Source organism: Paramormyrops kingsleyae, chromosome 20 (genome assembly GCF_048594095.1).
Source record: "Paramormyrops kingsleyae isolate MSU_618 chromosome 20, PKINGS_0.4, whole genome shotgun sequence".
Classification (NCBI taxonomy): domain Eukaryota; kingdom Metazoa; phylum Chordata; class Actinopteri; order Osteoglossiformes; family Mormyridae; genus Paramormyrops; species Paramormyrops kingsleyae.
Window position 1 is genome coordinate 21108214 of NC_132816.1, and position 18831 is coordinate 21127044.

General features: G+C 51.1%; 2 protein-coding genes across 2 annotated transcripts; one reads left to right on the top strand and one right to left on the bottom strand.

The window, feature by feature from the left end:
* Positions 1-218: 218 nt before the first annotated feature.
* mrpl43 (mitochondrial ribosomal protein L43) lies at positions 219-3408 on the bottom strand. The gene is made up of 3 exons (XM_023820337.2): positions 3160-3408; positions 2641-2747; positions 219-684 (listed from the first exon to the last, which is right to left on the bottom strand). The coding sequence occupies exons 1-3, from the start codon at positions 3288-3290 to the stop codon at positions 467-469; spliced, it is 456 nt and encodes a 151-aa protein (XP_023676105.1). The 5' UTR covers positions 3291-3408; the 3' UTR covers positions 219-466.
* On the top strand, positions 3291-9594 carry twnk (twinkle mtDNA helicase). The gene is made up of 7 exons (XM_023820334.2): positions 3291-3393; positions 3593-3669; positions 4575-5947; positions 6390-6630; positions 7153-7260; positions 7571-7712; positions 8355-9594. Exons 3-7 carry the CDS (start codon positions 4606-4608, stop codon positions 8682-8684), a joined length of 2163 nt encoding a protein of 720 aa, XP_023676102.2. The 5' UTR covers positions 3291-3393; positions 3593-3669; positions 4575-4605; the 3' UTR covers positions 8685-9594.
* The last annotated feature ends 9237 nt before the right edge of the window (positions 9595-18831 follow it).

The window sequence follows — 18831 nt, forward strand, 5'->3', positions numbered from 1 at the left end:
ATCTCAGTTAAGTGTAAAAGCCTATATAAAAACTGGGGTGGGTGTTTAATGCACATTGGCCATTTTCCAACTCAACATTGCAAACAGTGTGAAAAGGCCTCCGGAACAATCTACGCAGCTGGTACAAGCACCTGTTACGTGCCTCAAACACCAGGCCGGGCCGTCCCAGTTTCAGCATCAGAATATGACCCACAAACATGTTAATGGATCATTCAGGATGTTGGGAAACAATTTATTTGAGCATGACGGACAGGCGGAACACCTCAAAGGGATGGAAAATAAACAAAGAAAGCTGGGAACTTGCTAGATTGTGTCCGACTCTCCAGGTCTAAGACGCAGTCGCTACTCCCCACACAACCTGGAACCCCAAGGCGGCGCCATCGATGGTTGGAGTGTCACATGACAAAATATCGACCGCCCCCCCCCCCGCGACATTTCACAGTACTTCTCCAGACCCCTCTCGGTCTCATTCGGGCTGCCTGTCCTGAGGTCGGATCATGCCCAGGGTGGACGGCCGGTTGACAAAGGGGTGCCACTGGCCCTGGATGCTGGGGCTGTCCGTGTGGAAGGGCTTGCGGATGCGGATGATGTCCAGGCCCGACTGGTTGGCCAGCTGCCCCAGTATCTCTCCAATCTCCTGGGTCGTCTTCTTGTTGACGGTCTCCTCCCTCACGCTGCCATTCACTGCGAGATAAAAACAAAAGGCCCGTTTCGTTTTCTCTGAGCCATGGCTTTCGCAATGGCTACGAGGACAAACACACGGCGTGTCTGTACAGGTCCACACAGCTGGCCGCTCCGCGATGCAATTCAGCTCAGAGCCCCCCCTACCCTCCCCCCCGGGGGCCTCAGGGTGAGCTGAGTTTAGGCCAACCGCGGCCCCGAATTCCTCCGCTGAAGTAACTACTTGGCCAGTCATCCTCCTTGGGTGTTTCAGGCGCTAAATAAAACCTCATGAGGAGCATCCCAGGAGGAGCTGGACCAGGCAAGCCGGCCTCAAGCGGGACAACATCAGATCCTCTGATCTAACGTAAGGAACATCGAGGTCATCGTCAGCAGCGAGCCTTTTTTTAACACGGCCGCCATGAATTGGGTCAACAGAAAATGTCTCTCAGGACACAGGGAGAGATTTAGCAAGGATTTAGCACTAGGCGTGTGCGAGTGAGAAATGCTGCTGCTGCTGCGTCACACCGAATGTCGTTCGGTGAACATGAAACCATATTATTTATTTAAGGTTAGAATGGGTCAGTGCTGCAGGACAGCTGCTGACCAGAGAGACCATTCTATGCTGGAGCCATGGAATTCAGAGGTGCTGTGACCTTCCATGCCTGCAGTAGTACGGGCTCTTCCAAGAAAACACGAAGTCGCTTTACCATGGCTTTTCTTCAAGCAAAACCAGGGAAGCAGCAGAGCGTGTGAAGGTGGGTGTCCTGCCTCAGAATGGGAGGCGGAGATCTTGGAGCCGTCTCACCAGTTCAGCAGGAGGTGTGAGGTTTCACCTGAATGAATTCCTCAGAGGAAAACAAAGCCGTCTTCCTGGTGCGCAAACAGATATCGACACGTAGTCTTTCCGAGGCGCTACAGGCGTTCATTTGGAAGGCTGAAGCACCACACCTATGGTTATAATTATCTAAACAAACAAGTGGTCCCACTGTAACACAAAACCATTCAGTTAAAGAAAGGAGTGGGAGGAAAGGCCAGATTACAGCCACAAAACAACACACACAACAAAGCCTTCAATGTATTTAGCGTGTACAGTCAACCATTCAAATATGGGCCATTCTCTCTCTCTCTCTCTCTCTCTCTCTCTCAGCTTATCATCAGCTCTGGGAACAGCTGTGTTTATGTCCTGAGAGACGCTGATGGAAGTAATACTCCAGTTCCTAACAGCACCACTCCAATACACTTCCACATTCACCCACGGGTGTAAGACGACGTTCTGCACAGCAAGTCAGTAAAGCAGAGCCCTGGCCGCCAAGGCTGAGATGAGGCCGCAGGGCTTTTCCTCCATCAAGCAGGTCATACTTCACTCTGGTTTAGGGTCAAATCTTAACTCTGGACCGAGAGTACAGCCAGAAGGGCAACCTGCACAAACTTTGTCCCCCAAAACACCCATAAAAACATTTTTAAAAATTCCTAAATCAAAGCATTAGTTGGTGTCATGGTTGGGGTGGGGGGAGCTCTGCACTGCAGTGACCTGAACTGACAACAGAACCAAAACCAGAACAAGACAGAACCAAGCTGGGATATTAAGCTTCCCTGATAACGAGGGATCAGCAGCTCAGCACTGGTTTTCTGAATGAGGGAGAGCTGCTGTTGTAAGTCACATAGTGTACAACATAAATCCTCATCCAAAAACCATCAGCAAATGTCAAACACGATAACCATTAGGGCACTATGTCAAACCCAGTAAACAAGAATTTACCACAGGCAATTTATTTACTGCTTCCTTAATTTCTAAGCAGGTATCAGCATTTGCCAAATGTTAGAATGCAGCCAAAAAAAGATTTGTATAAACCAGATAGACGTTCATTAGTGAAATGTAGCAACTGTGTGTGCCGAGCGCCCTCTACTGAAGGACGTTGGGGGGAAAGAAAACGTGAACAGGCAGCGGCTTTGTGTCGGTGTCCTTTTTACACTCACGGTATTCTGCCACAATCTTGGCTACTTGGACGGGCTGAGGGGAAACATAGACCACGACTCCGGGATTTTTCCTGGCGAAATCCACCACGCCATCTTCAATAAACTCTCTGAAATAAGCACATCAGCCGAAGCTCAGTTAAAATCAAGTCAAATCACTTGATAGAAAACAATAATGCGATTGAGAACATAAGGTAGATCCCTAAAGTCATTTATCCTTATAGCTTGTTTTCTCAAGAGAAATAATCTGCATGTAAAAACTAAATAAATCAGTTACATTTTCAATTGAAGCTGAAAGAAACGCAACGCTAAACCTGGTTAACGAGCCATTATTAGATTAGTAGAAGTAACAGTCAAGAGCGTCATCCTAAAAAAGTAGATATGATGGACTTGGCCTCGTTGTGGCTTTACATTTCTAACGAGTGTAGGACCAATACTGACGATGGACCAAAGACCATGCTTATACCGTACTTCGATTACCGTTCCCAGTAGCGCTGAATAGTTAGTTAACTGACTGCAAACCTGGCTCCAAGGGATCCCTGTCCGTTCTTGGAAAAGATAAGCGAGACCCTCTTAAGCTGACAGACGTATCGGCCCACGCCGTTTTGCAGCACACTTCTAAGGAAGCGACTCGATGTGCCCCTGGCTGTCATGGCAGAACGGCAGTAAAATGTTACATACGAGCCGCTGCGCCGACCACCATCACGGAAGAAAATCTGCTAGAGGACAGCGTGAGGGACGCGGACGCGCAGACCGGTACGCCACCGTATACCTTCCTACCGGAAACATGGACGCATTATCACCGGCTCTTACTGTTTTCTATAATCTGCCTTAATATATTAAATTGTCCAGACATATATATTACAACTATTTAAAAGCTAATAACACAACATGTCACAAACAATAAATATAAATATAATTTCTTTCCTTCCAAAAATGTATCCTCGTCACTCAGTGCCACACGGACGTATTTTGGTGTGAGGACAGCCATGGATCCGTGAAAAGCACATGAGAACTAGACGCAAGGTGAAGGTAAGTTGATTGTCGTCGTTAAATGCGTTTAAGTGTAAAGGTTTAGTATGCACACGTTTCCATAATAGCAAGGGAATGCTGTTATTTTTGTTATCCTACTCTTCATTTTATTTGTCCGTAGAAACGGGAAGGATAGGGCGAATGTAATTTAACGTACTGTTACTTGGCACTGCTGTTTCAGCACATAACCCGCGATGTAAAATAAATTTGTCACATTGTTCTGTGCTGTACTATTTGTAATACAGTACATATATTCAGATAAGTACTCGTACAGTGTTTATTAAAAAAACTAGTGCATTAAAAGCGGTATAGCCTTTAAAATGTTAAATAAATATTTAACTTAAATGCAATATTTTTATTACGACTGTGAATTCTGGGGAATATTCATTCCGGGCATATGGGCGATATAGCGGAATTTTATTAATCCGTCACAACCACACGAGTGTTAAGTCCCTCCTCTTCCGCTTCTCCGCGCCTTTTCTAGCCAATCAGGGCGATTATTATCCCACGACAACAAATCAGCAAAAGGCTCCTCCCTATTCTGCACATTTATTTGAACAGAACAGGAGTAAGAAAAACGCTTCTTTTGCCCATGCGTTGCCATTCTGATGCGATTTAGACACACTCGTTGAGTTAGTACATTCATGTAATGAATATTTACTTGCTTAATAACAATCGCATTAATTGTGGCCTTTATTTCTAGACATGCATGTCTCTGTAAATAAGTTTTAGGTGATGTACAATGCTTAGCGTCACAACACTGTGTTTTTAGGTTTAGAACTTACAACCTTAACAAGTGTGAATCTTTAGCCTCAATATTATCATCTGTACCTTAAGTGCCATGCTAAACATTATGGGTGTCCATAGCTTAGCACTGGATCTGACGGTGTCCTGCTAACCTGCAGATGTGAGAAGCCTGATGATTGGTTGGAGGAGATGTGGAGGTTCAGCTCTCTCCTCAAGCGTGTTGCGCGTCTCAGGCAGGCCGGCCTCTGCTCTGGAGGGCCGCTTCTCCATAGTTACAGCTTCCCTCCTGTGAGATGTGGGCCCGCACGGTTCGCCTCCCTTTGGACTGCCTGTGCCGGTCCACCCTGGACCCAATTCCCGGGACTCCTGCAGCTTTGCAGGACTTTCAAGAAGAATGCCAAGTCCTCGCTGGACTTCCCCGAGACGCCAATCACGGTGACAGATATTAAGCAGTATCTGCGCTCACGGGAGATCCTGTTCCGGGATGGATACAGCTGCCTGCACTCCCCCACCTTCTTCCGGGCGGACGCGGCGGTTTGTGAGCGGGAAGCCTTCACCCTCTTCATTGACAAGACGACGGGCCGCTTCCTGTGCATGGAGACGCTGGTGGAAGGCAGCTGGGAGGACCTGCAGGACTGTGTGGAGGTGATGCACAGAGAGGGCTGCAGCTCGCTCAGCCCTGACGTGCTGCTGGGGTATCCGGAGAGCCCGGAGGAGCAGGAGGAGAGGGAGACGCAGCTCGGCGAGGCACGCCGCATCTACTCCACTGCCCTGCCACTGTCCGAACTCCTCGAGGAGGAGGCCAAGCTGGCGAAGACCATGTTTGCAATCGGCCGCGTCTCCAATGCCACACTGAAGCGCTTCGGCGTGCGCTTCCTGCGGCCCACACACAGCCTCGTGTTCCCCTGGTTCAGCCCACGGGACGCCACTCTCCGGGGAGTGAAACTGCTGTCTGCTTGCAGTGAGGCCAGTGGGGGCGTGACCTACCACGACATCACCATCCCGCGGCCAGCCGCCTACCTCAACCTGTTCGGCCTGCCGCTGGTTGGCCGCAAGGACGCGGAGGTGGTGCTCACAGGCAGCGAGGTGGACGCCCTGGCTGTTAACCAGGCCACAGGGCTGCCTTGCCTGGCTCTGCCACGTGGCGTCTCCAGCCTTCCACCCGTGCTGCTGCCCTACCTGGAGCAGTTCAAGCGCATCACCCTGTGGCTGGGCGGCGACATGCGTGCCTGGGAGGCCTCCAAGCACTTTTCCCGCAAGCTGGGGCTGCGGCGCTGCTGGCTGGTGCGGCCTGGCGAGCAGCAGCCCCGCCCCGCCGACGCACTCACCACCGGCCGCAACCTGGGCCACATCCTGCTCTCAGCCATCCCCGCCCTGCACAAGTCCATCGTCTCGTTCCGGCAGCTCCGCGACGACGTCTACGGCGAGCTGGCCAACGTCGAGCAGGTCTCCGGCGTCAAGTGGGCCCGCTTCCCTGAGCTCAACAAGATCTTGAAGGGCCACCGCAAGGGCGAGCTCACCGTCTTCACGGGTACGGCCCTGCCGGTCGTACAGCATTAACTGACTGATCTTCTTGTCCAGGGTTTAGTCTTTCTGGTGGTTCAAGACTCTAGAACAGGCTTGGGCAGTTTTTTCTGTGAGAACAAATCTGAGCTGAACCATGTCAGCTAGGGCCATTTTTTTATGCTTTCATAGGACATTAAATTAATGTAGAATAATAGACCTGTTAGATTTTGCTCTCTCTTTTTTGAAGGTATATGCAGAAATCAATAGGATCAGTGTATTTTTCACTCAAACAGTCAATCAGTTTATTTTATATAGGGCCTAAATGTTGCTATTTAACTGTCCTTGTTTGTTAAATCGCTAAGAAAATCTAACTAACACTTTTAGATTTTCTCCTCTTTTAGTTTTCTCCTCCTGAGAGCTCGGCAGTTTGGGATAATGTGTCCCACCCACCTTGTCGTTCTCCTCAGGCCCCACGGGCAGCGGCAAGACCACGTTCATCAGCGAGTGCGCTCTGGACCTGTGCATGCAGGGCGTCAGCACGCTGTGGGGCAGCTTTGAGATCAACAACGTGCGTCTCGCCAAGATCATGCTGAAGCAGTTCGCCCGGCAGAGGCTGGAGGACAGCCTGCAGGAGTATGATACCTGGGCCGACAAGTTTGAGGACCTTCCTCTCTACTTCATGACCTTCCATGGACAGCAGAACATTAAGTAAGTTCCTGTCCCTCTACCCCCCTGCTCCCCCCAGACTCAGCGGAATGCTATCAGCAGTGACATGTTCAACTCACCAGGGATTTGAGGTCTGGCCACCATTGAGTCCCTATGGGCCGATCATTTAATCCCAGAGGGCAATGATATCTCCCTCTTCATGCACACGATTTAACTTTCAGATATCTTGCCTTCAGCACCGATAACCATAATTTCTGTATAACGGCTTCGACTACAACATATGGACTGTGGGATTCTCCCTTTATTACATGCTGCATAGTGACTATAGGAAGAAAAGGGGCTTTGGAGCACACAGAAGGCGGGTCACACTGCTCTGTCAATCACTACACAGTAACCAATGCCTAATCGGCATTCAGCAAAGTAATCAATGACAAGTGTAGTATAGTAGTGGCTGACAGTCCATATTGATCTTATTGTGAGATGCGTGGCCCCAATTCTCTGTTAGATGTTATGAAAGTTGGTGTCCCAGTCGCGTCAGTGACTGTCCCTCTCCTGCTGTGTCAGAACGGTGCTGGACACCATGAACCATGCTGTGTACCTGTATGACATCAGTCACGTCGTCATTGACAACCTGCAGTTCATGATGGGTCAGGAGAACGTCTCGGTGGACAAGTAAGGACTTTGCATTGTCCGTGTAGTTCTTAGGCCACTGATAACATTCAGGGTACGATCAATGTGTTTACGGTGGGCAAATTTGTTCAAGGTTATATGGGCAGTTCAGTGTGGTTTATACATGCACCAGCATTCTGCCTGTGTATCGGAGACCTTATCATTAAATACAAGCTCTTTATTTGTGCTTCTTCTTCTGGAAGTTATGTTTGCCCATAATTCCTTGTTCTACCTTCGCCCATAAATGGTTTTAATCTGGTGACATTAGCATGGCATTTGGCTTCCTTCACTGCTGTTGACCTTGCGGTCGCAGGTTTGCCGTCCAGGACCAGATCATCGGGGCTTTCCGGACGTTCGCCACCAACAGCAGCTGTCATGTGACCCTGATCATCCACCCCAGGAAAGAGGAAGACGACAAGGAGCTTCAGACAGCGTCCATCTTTGGCTCAGCCAAGGTCAGCCACCACACCTGGGGGTTGCTCTGCAAAGCAAGGGGTAACTTAAGCTTAAAGTCATGATTGTCCTATTAGAGTTTAAGTAAGAAGCATTCTTGTTTGACAGTCATGACTTCTAGCTTAAATTAACCCAAATGAGAAATCTTGCTTTGTGGAACACCACCCTAGGCTTTCTGTTTGATGCGTAACTGAATAAATCTGCAATCTGATCAGCTGGCTTGGTTCTTGAGGTGTTCTGTTGCTGGGTCTTGTAAGCTATTGCGAACTGAAATCCTGCAGGCCTGCACGTGATATAGATCATGTTTGCTGTATGCATTATAATCCTCATAGATCACATATATCTGATGTGTCAAACAATCCAAACTGACACATCAGTGGCCTGATGCTGCTTGTGTGTATGTTTGGAGGTCCCTTCATTAGCTAACAAGCTCGTTATCGGGACTAGAGCTCTTGATTAACTCGGTAACAGTTGAGAGAGAATGAGAACGATGAAAACTGGGTATTCAGCAGATTGGTTAGATCATGGCTTCTTGTGCTGAAGCGGAGGTAAAGCCCAGCGTGTCCTGCAGCTCCTCTGCGTCCCTCGCTTTGTACCGTGACTGCAGGTGACCGGTGTGCCCCCAACCCCCCCTGCCCCCGCAGGCTAGCCAGGAGGCAGACAACGTGCTGATCCTGCAGGAGAAGAAGCTGGTGTCCAGTCCCGGCCGGAGATCCCTGCAGGTGGTGAAGAACCGCTTCGACGGCGACGTGGGCATCTTCCCGCTGGAGTTCGACAAGGCCTCCCTGACCTTCTCGGCGCCGCCCCGGGGTCGCAACAAACTGCGGAAGCTGAAGGGGGACAAGGGCGAGTCGGCGGAGGCTCCTGAGGCCCCGGGGCCCACTGAGAAAGCTGAGAAACCAGCCAAGGCGGCCAAACCCTCGAAGGCCAACAAGGGGTCAGCGGGTGGGAAGAGCCAGACAGGCTCGGAGTAGGAGGATCGGCTGAGATTGAGGACCGTCACCCTGCTGATGGCCTGGGGCGTGACACTGCTCCTGTCTGATCAGCAGGCTTTCAGATGAAGGCTGAGAGTGTTCCTGCTGGTGTCGAAGGGGGGCAGAGCGTCTTTGTCCGCCCATCGGAACTGCCATGACTAGCATCGCTGACCAGCGAGCCGAAACGAGACGGCAGAATTATTTTTAACGAGCAGCATGCACACGGAGAGAGCTGAGATTTTTAAAAATATGACCGAGAGTGGTCAGAGTCTCGGGGGAAATGGCTGAACCTTTACACTGGTGTAGGTTATGTAGACGCGCAGTCGCTGGGCCCTCCTGCTGGCGGAGCGCGGCCTTTCAGCCGTGACCTCCGCAGCCCTCAGATAAAGAGCTCAGTGGACATGAAACAGGCCATGTGGGGCTGCAGATTGTCACCTGACTCCTAAAGCCTAGGTCATGTGACCCTATGTTAAAACCCCCGATTCGATGATATGAAGTCGCTGTTTGAGGTTGTGATTCAGCCGGATTGGGAGTTTAGCTGAATTGTCAGCTTTTATGCCTCACAGGGCTTTGTGCCAATCTGATTGGGCATGAACGTGTACCAGGGTGTGCCAGTTGGAACCCGTTTAAAGAGTGAGTTTGATGATGATTTAAGAGTGGCTGTGTTCAGGCGGGAGTGGAAAACCAGCTGTGAATCAGATGAAGAGCCGCTTTATTGTGAAAGCCGCCTAAGATTGGTGGAAAAATCCATTAGGCTCGTAAAGGCTTCACCAATGGAATGCCTGGCGAGCCTGTTCCAGTCCAGTGGACGTCATTACTATTAAGTCACTGTGAAACCAAATTTCTCATTTTCTACTGACCTTTCCTGATATATCTGTAATGCACATTGTTAATAAAAATGTGAAGCTGCTGTTGATTTTTTCATCTGCATGAACTGCTTTTCCGTGTGCCGTCCACAAGGGGTCGCTAGAGGATAACTTAGAGGAAGGAGGGTGAGGTCGGTGGACATGAAGCTACATTTCCGATTAAACCGTTCCTGTGAAGCGAGGGCATGGAAGTGGCCTTGCCATCCAGAAGGGCCTCTGAAGGTTGGTGATCACGTCCCCTGGCTCCCTGGTAAAAATAGGCAACATCTGTTTTCCTGACCCGCATTATGGGAATTATATTAATGGCTAGTATATGAGTGTGTAGAAGTATTACTCGCACGGGTCATTTAGCGCTTCAGGAATTCCGTGTTCCGAGCCTGTGGTCCAAGCGAGACGTGAGAGGAGGGATTTGGACAATGTTTGTTGAGAGACTTGGGCATGTTGATTTCCTGCCACTAGTCAGATGGAAAAATACTTTTTAGACCACAGCACTCAGTACATTACACCTACTGTATAGCTCCACAAAGGATTCTTAGGCCACTAGGTGCTTAGCTTCCCCTTCGGTTAATTGAGCTGCCAAGATTTGAATTTTTGCGGGAATGTGAATCCTTACAGCAGGAATGCGTTGAACTGACTTTGGTTTAGTTGTCTGGTTGAACGGCAATGCATCCAGGCATGCTCCTCTGGTCCTGAACCAGAGCGCCAGACCAGATGCGGTCCGTCGAGGGTGACCAGAGCTGACCTGTCAGGCAAAACAAGCTCTCTTGCTCGATTTTATGCATACAAGATAGAGCACAAACACCCCAGAAAGTCACTGGGGAAGGCCTTGCTTCACATCTGCGTGGCGCAAACATCTAGGATAGAGGCTGAAATTCCATTACGAGTCAATTTGTTTACCTAGGAATCACTTGATGGAATGAGCAGGGTGTTGGAATGGCTGCTGAAGCCCGTGGGCTTCTGTGACTCCGGGTATTAAGTATCCGGGCAGCGTCTTTGGAACATGCAGCCCTTCGGACTAAACGGGTCCCCAGTGCGCAAGCGGTGATCCCTCTGCGGTTTGTGTCGACTTCATGGGGTTAGACGCCAGATGTACTGTTAGCCATGACTCACAGGAGTTTCAGGAGATACACCAGACCTTCATGTAAAACATGACTGTGTCCCATCCAGCTGGGATGTGGCATTTTTTATTCAGTGAGGCAGCAAGCCCACTACCCAGGGTATCCTGAAGCTGAGGCCTTTCCTGTTTACCTTGGGCAGAGGATCCTTGGGTTACTCTGGAGTGTCCTGTAGAGTGGCTTTTTCTTCCCACCCTTCCATCCCTTCTTCTTGTCTGAGTTAGTGCTCGCCTGCTATTCCTCTCTCAGATCTGGAGACTTGATCCGGAGAGGTAATGGCCACGTTTCTGCTTGGTCCGCCCCTGTTTACTCACTTGAATCCTTGACAAACCGATTTCAGCTGGCAGTGGTGGCGACCTGTGAAATGCTCACTGACTCATTCAGACCAGTTTTCTCAAACTCTTTCCACCTCTGAACAGCTGCAGGCTCTGGGCTCCTGGGTGTAGAAAGTGTCGCATAGGAATGACCAAAAGGCTCATCTGAGGTCGGTAAGCTGGACTTGTGGGTCTGTAATCCAGTACTTGCAAATTTGGGAGGAATTAAGAATTCCAAGCAAAGGGTTTGTCTGAAGAAGCCATTTGGTTCGGTGTGAAATTGCTATGGATGATTATTGTCAGTTTTGGTTTGCAGCTCTGGCTCTCGGGAAGCTACAGATTTGGAAAAAGATTTAAATTCCTTCAATAAGCCAACTGGGAGCTGGGGCCAAACAGGAACCCACACGCTCTTTGGGTCAGCGGTGATCTATGGCCCATCTAACAGACCACAGAGGGTATCGCATTTTGAGGAGGGTGAAGCCAGCTCTGCTCCTTGAGGTGGAGCCCGACGGCAGGGGAAGGCAGAGTGAATGGAAAGCACAGACCCCCAACCTCTATTGACCACATTCATTTAGGTTTGGGTTGGCGAGTTCTTGCGCAGACCAGCCAGTCCTGGGATGCCTGCTGGTTGGCTCCAGCACTTGAGCTGTGGATGGGGGGGTCGGAGTCTCCCTGGGGTTGAGTTGTTTTGGGAAGGCTGGCAGGGAGCTGTGCTGGTAATGACTCGGACGGCTCAGTGTCCTGTGACGTGCCATCGCTCCCCGACATGCAGAGGTACGCAGAATCACAATGAACGCAGTGTGGCCATGGGCAGCAGCTTCAGTGTGGCTCGTCTTGCATTTAAACGAATATATTAAGGAGGTTTGTTAAAAAGAAACGGTCCCCTGTGCCAGGGGTTTATCCGTCAGCCTCCTGTTATGGGCATTTCCTGATTTCCTGGAAGCGTTCAGGTGGAATCCAAGGCCTCCGTGCCTTGTGCTGAAAATGACCGCATGGTGGGTGGGGTAGGGCTTGGATTGGTCACGCCATTCCTGCGTAATTGTGAAAAAACATCAGAATTAAGGAAAAACACGGATAAATAACTTGACAACGAGCGGGGTGGAGGACTGGCTCGTTCCAGGAGACCCAGCTCAGAGGGAAGGAATGGCCCAGTCTGTCGATCACACAGACTTACTGTCTTAAGTGTCGCTGTGTTCAATTACACGATCATGTTGTTTTCAGAGGCCCTCTGCCTATTCCAACTCGCATGCGTTAGCAAAAAAACTAGCAGACGGAGAGTCAAATTCCCAGAACGTCCTTTACGCCAGTTGCATAAACAAGTGCTGAGGAGTGACTCACTGGCGAGTGGCACAGCAGTGGCGAGGTCACCTTGTCCGCACCATGGAATCACCAGGTCGGATCAGAGCTCCGGATCGAGGTGGTCGGCATTTAAGCTAGCATGTAGCGGAACACACACTCTACTGCCTGCTTCATTTCCTGTCACCCAGTGAATGTGAGCCAGTAGCGTGCTGCCTAATGACCCGAGTCCTGTTTCAGAAGTTTCGCATGCAGGGCTTTGCTGTCGTGCTTTTCTGTGAAGTACTTCAAAGTCCCTTCAGCAAGATATTCAGTGGTTAATAGAAACAAATCCTGGTTAAAAAAATTTGAGCGAAGCAACCAAAAAACATTCCAGGACAGGATTAGGAAATAATGGCCCAGTCTCATAGTGGAGAGTGTTTTTGAGTAAGGGGTTGACCTTAATATGGTTTTTGGTTCCCACACATCCTGTCAGGCTGCCCCACAAGCTGCTCACCCCCCCCCCCCCCCAGCACATGTTTCTTTCTGCTTACAACATCTGTGCAGTGTGAGCTACTACTTTTCACAACGTCATGGAAAACACATGGCTTTCCCGAAGACTTGTTCAAAGCCTTTGGTCACGGAGAGGTCTGGGAACAACATAGAGGCACAGCAAGAGTTAATGGCGCTGTGATTTTGACGAGATACGGACTCGCTGCTCCTCCATTTCGTCCTGAGGGAGCGCTGGCCGGGTCCCGGGTGTCACAGGACGCCCCACGGCTGCGGGGCTGACAGACCGGCTCTGCTCCCTGTTAGGAGACATTTCCCTTAAATAAACACCCCCACTTCACTTGTCTCTCCCTCTTGTGCACTTTCAATCCCTCTGACCTGTGGTTTTGTGTCTGTCAAGTTAACTATAGACCCCCCCCCCCCCCCCCCAGTGTCCACCTTATTCGCAGCTGAAATGACACGTTTCAGGGTGAGGTGATGACCGGCAGGATAATCCCAGCCCGCTGGTTTGGCCCAGGAGATTACTGTCCAGCCCAAACCTTAAAATGCCAATTATGCATATAAGAAACAGAACGTCCTTTAGGGCGGAGTTTTATCTAAAGGGAAGCAGACCTCAGCAAAATGGCTGTTGGTGCTGCCTGCTCAGGATGAATGTGAGGATTCTTCCGAAGAGGCAGAAACGGCATTTTGTGGGGGTTTGAATGGTTTGAAGCCTGAGAGAGCGAGCGCCCGGCGGTGTAATCCGGCGTGGAGGCGTCCCGCGGGTCATTAGGGTGGCGTCGTCGACGCAGCACCGTCGGCTGTGTCCCATGTGCGTGGCGAGCCCCCCCTGCAGGTCCCTGGTGAGCCCCACACTGTTTACCTTCTAAATATGGAAAAGGCGGATGTGGGGGCATGAGGCCCCATCTCAACGGGGCCTTTGTTCCTGTGCCGTTGGACCTTCCACCCTCATCCCAGAATTTTCCGTCGCTTGCAGTGCTCTGTCACTCGTGGCGCTTCATGGCTCGTCTGAGGCGCACATACACTGCATAGCGTGTCCCGGAACGCCTGATCGCTGCCACGCAGCCCATGTTTACTGCCTGAGCAGCAAGAGGCCCCTGCTGATCTCCTTGGTGGGGGGGCTGAGTTCTTTTTCACTCGTGTCTAAAGAAAACAGTGACCCCCACTCCTGCTCTTATGACACTCCTTTATAGCATTGTCTCCGAAAGTTTGTTTGCCCTTTTTGTTTGCTGATGACAGTTCTCCAGGGGGTAAGAGCAATCTAAGCCCGTGTAACATCTGGAGCTAGGGGGGTAATGGTGTTGTGGGGGTGGGGTTGGGGGGGGGGGGTGGGGAGTTGGACACGTTTGAGGAGAGAAGCTAATTACGGGGTGGAAGAAAAAACAAAAGCTCATGTAATGTGATGAAACCAACAGTGGATTCCTCTGGTTTTCAAAAACCTTAGTTTCTCTTTGTCCTGTTTGGGGAGGGAAAAAAGACACACACACACACACACACACACACACAAAATGGACCCTGAGGTTTGCTGCGGTGTCGCTTTTCAGCCAGGGAGACGAGGAGGAGGCGGAGGAGGTGTGGGAGAGAAGGAGGCCCAGAGAGGGAGCGACGGAACCCTAAATGAGCAAGGGGTCTCGGGGGAGGCCCATAGAAGCCATGTGCTGGGGGGGTGTTTAATCCCCCGGTGCCTGTATTCCAAGGCCCAATTAGCTGGAGCGGGTTTGACAGGCGCGGGGGGTACAGCGACAACGGCGGGGCGGCCCTGTTCCTCGAATGCGTGCCTCCATTACTACTACAATGGAGCATTATGACGCATAGCAAACACACCCCTGGAGAGGGACATGCTGACACACACGCTCACCGCATGACTAACGCAGGCAAGCATGCGAAACAGGACAGTGCAGGCAGACTCGCATGTAGACACACATGCAGCAGCTAAACACGGTGCCCCCTGAACACCCTCAGGCAGGAGTCCCCAGTGGTCAGTTCCCCTCAGTAGGGGCATTTAACCAGTAAAGGCTGGGGGGGGGGGGGTTTCATGCATAAGGAATGCATCAGAATTTTTAAATAGAGGAATGACAAACAGCAGGGATTGATATTTATGGCTGCATCTATGAGTCTTGCATTCAGTGGGAGCTTCTGGTGGGGGGGGGTCTCAGCTGATGATCCCTCCGCAGCCCCCTGTTAGGGATTAGGGCCCTGATCGCTCGCGTACGCGAAGGAATGGAAATCTGGGGATAATTTCAGGGGCCCCGAGTTAAAAACAGGGGCCGAATTTGCGTTTCAATGGCGGCGGCGTCCCATTGGATGGAAACAGGAAGCCCTGCCCTCTGCCTGTGGAATGTGTTCTTTAACAGAAGGGGATGCAGTGAAAAGAATCACACTCATTCCATGTACTAGACACATGGAGTGATATTCACTTACAGTGAAACATGCTTCTCTAGAATGACGTACCTCATGGCCGGAGAAGAAAGGCCAAAATACATGTAATAAATGAACAAGAACAGAAAATAGCAGCATGTAATTTCTCCAAAGTAATAGGTGTAAGGTATATGACAGTCATTATGGTAATAAAAGACAAATCTGGGGCGGGGATGGGTGTCCAAATTCAAGACAGCCAATCACGGCTGACCTCACCTCAGCTCAGTGACCTTCATGTAGAAGGCGGCTTGGGGACCTGAAAAACCGGTACGTTCTGATTCCGAGCGAGATTCTGCCCCCAACCCCCAGGTCCTCTTTTGTTTTCTTCCCTCTTCATTGGATTAACCCCCCCAGCAGGCGCGTCCTCCCCAGGAATGACGGGCATTGATCAGCACGCACACGCCTACAGTGTGGCACAGCCGCCGGCAGGGCTGGCAGCGCCCACGGGCGCGTGCCCCGTGTCACCGCGTCCCCGGCCTGCCAGACTGAGCCCCAGCCTCCACTAACCCAACCGAGCCCGGAAACGCCGGCCTACATAATGTTCGACAGTAAGTTATAAAAATCACCTTCCGGAAAGGGGTTACCTGGAAACAATCCTTCTGTTTTTTATTTTAACCTTACCCCCCAACTGCACCTGTGAGAGAGGACGGACTTCTCTGCCGACTGGTCCTTTACGCATGACTAGTACCTGGTTAAGGAACCCACACATACCCACACTAACCCACATTTCCTCGGATCTCGTCTGTTTTATTTTCCTCCTTCCTGGGGCGAGGGGGGGGGGGCCTTTGGTGTTCAGGTGGACCTGCGTCAGTGACAATCTGACATCACGCGGGTGTTTGAGGTGACAGACGTCGCTAAGAAAAGACAGAAAAGAAGCGAGAAATCCCGCTCACTAAAATCCCGGCACCACACGGATTATGCTGATGATTAAATCTCTATGTGAAAAACCATTTTCATGAAGTGTCAGTGTGCAAAAAGCACAAGGTTGGCCAGAGACACATTTATCCGAAACACTTTTCTTGAGAGCAGCGTCAGACAGTGCCAGGAGCTTTTGGGGTTAAGGGTCTGGCTCAGGGGCTCAACGGTGGGATCACTCTGCTGACCCTGGGATTTGAACCAATGGCCTTCTGATCACTGACACGGCATCCTAACCCACTGAGCCTCACACTGCCCCAAAGCATGTGAGTGATGCTGGTCCATTTTGGCAAGAAGCTGCAAAAATCCGCCCATTGTGTGGGGGGGAATATGCATCGGCATGTCTGTGACCAGTGGTTTAGAGGGGTCGCGTCTCAAGGGGGGAGGACTTTATGAAACCCAGTTTTTACATAATGCAGTGTTATTACATAATGCGTTATGGGGGGTTGTATCTCAAGGGGGAAGACTTTCATGTTCACCCCTGTTGGGTGTTTCGTGTTAGCATGTTAGCCTTTCTAATCTGCTTGCTGTTGGCTAGCCCAACGCGCCGTGTTAGCATGTTAGCCTTTCTAAGCTGCACGCTGTTGGCTAGCCCAACGCGCCGTGTTAGCATGTTAGCCTTTCTAATCTGCTTGCTGTTGGCTAGCCCAACGCGCCGTGTTAGCATGTTAGCCTTTCTAATCTGCTTGCTGTTGGCTAGCCCAACGCGCCGTGTTAGCATGTTAGCCTTTCTAATCTGCTTGCTGTTGGCTAGCCCAACGCGCCGTGTTAGCATGTTAGCCTTTCTAAGCTGCACGCTGTTGGCTAGCCCAACGCGCCGTGTTAGCCTTTCTAATCTGCACGCTGTTGGCTAGCCCAATGCGCCGTGTTACCATGTTAGCCTTTCTAAGCTGCACGCTGTTGGCTAGCCCAACGCGCCGTGTTAGCATGTTAGCCTTTCTAAGCTGCACGCTGTTGGCTAGCCCAACGCGCCGTGTTAGCATGTTAGCCTTTCTAAGCTGCACGCTGTTGGCTAGCCCAACGCGCCGTGTTAGTTGTCAGTGAGCGACTGTAGAACACGGGAGAGCGGGCATGTGCTTTGGTGTCTATGATAGTCTGTTAATTTAGAGTTCAGAATGGTAGATGTATTATTTGTGTTAGCTAATCAAAATGGCTCCCAAAACCAGAAGGATTCCAGGCAACATGTGCAGATTCCCACCAGCCTTTAACGGTCCTAATGTAACACTTCCTGTGCTTGGGGGGGGCTTTATTGGTGCTCCATGCCAAACGACTGCCCCCCAGCCCCAGCTGTCTGTGGGCATTGACCTGGGTGAAAAACGATAGCAGCAAGACCACCAAAGCTGTATTGATTGTTACCCCCCCCCCACGCCCTCCCACCAGTTCCGGTCCCTGTCCACTTCAGCCAGCAGCTCCTGTTTTTTGCCCTTCTGGGTCCTTCCAGGCCAGAGGCTGGCAGGGAGGCCCTGGCCGTCACCATTTCCGCCTACTGACACGTGCCGGTAAGTTCTGAGCATGAAAGATAAGTTGGTGGTCAAACCTGGAGCGGGGAATTCCGGTTTCGGGCTGCATGTTGGACCTTGACACTGTTATTCTAAGGCCTGACAGTCAGCTCCAGTCACAGTTCAATGCTGTTTTCCTTTCTTCTTTGAGGAAACGTTGATAAGGGTGGCTTCACAGCTCTTCCTGCTTTCGCACATCAGCCACAGAACGCACCAGAAACATTTACTAATCCAGTGCTCGTTTACACGCAGATTCCTCCACAGAGTCTTCTCACGACGCCCCCTACAGCATCCCCAAACACTCCTCAGCAGCTGGGGACCCTGGGCCGCCACCAGACTCCCATACGGACCCCCCCGTTCCCCAAACGCAATGCCTCTGTATTCTGTGAGGAGACTGGCCCGTCTTTCAAGGTCATAACTCGCCCTATTAAAAAGGAACCAAAGAGGAATCTCAGCCCAGAAAACCTCCAAGTAGGGCAGGTCCATTAAAAGCACAGAAGGCCCCATGTCTGTGAAAAAAGCCCCTTTTACCCCACGGCTGTGTCTTTCCGGGCACTATGGTGTGATAGGTAAGGACACAGACTCTGAGCTGCTACAGGCAGCAGGTTTAAGTTATGTGACTTATTATGGGATGTAATGCTTGTCATGATATGGATCGTCCTGCAAAGCGAGACATTTTTGCATGAAAATATTGCCTCCTATGTTATGCTGCCAGTGAAAAATTAAATTAAATTAAATCTGCGCTGCGCAGCAGTGCAGAAGAGCGTGCAAATCTGGCAGCCCAACCCTTCTAGGGGCCCAAAGCAACATCTGATTAGCCTAGTTGTCATTTGTTACCTTTCCTACCATTCTGACGGGCGAGGGGGGGGGGGGGGGCGCTTAGTTTGCTTGTGCTGGTGCAGGTATTTATCAGAGGCTGTCCTGACGGTGGCAGGTCGCTGTCTCTCAAGGTCGCCTCTGCCAGTGGCACGGACCTCTGCGGTGCCAGTGACGCCCTCCACAGTGCCAGTGGCACGGACCTCTGCAGTGCCAGTGACGCCCTCCGCGGTGCCAGTGACGCCCTCCGCGGTGCCAGTGACGCCCTCCGCGGTGCCAGTGACGCCCTCCGCGGTGCCAGTGGCACGGACCTCCGCGGTGCCAGTGACGCCCTCCGCGGTGCCAGTGGCACGGACCTCCGCGGTGCCAGTGACGCCCTCCGCGGTGCCAGTGGCACGGACCTCCGCGGTGCCAGTGAC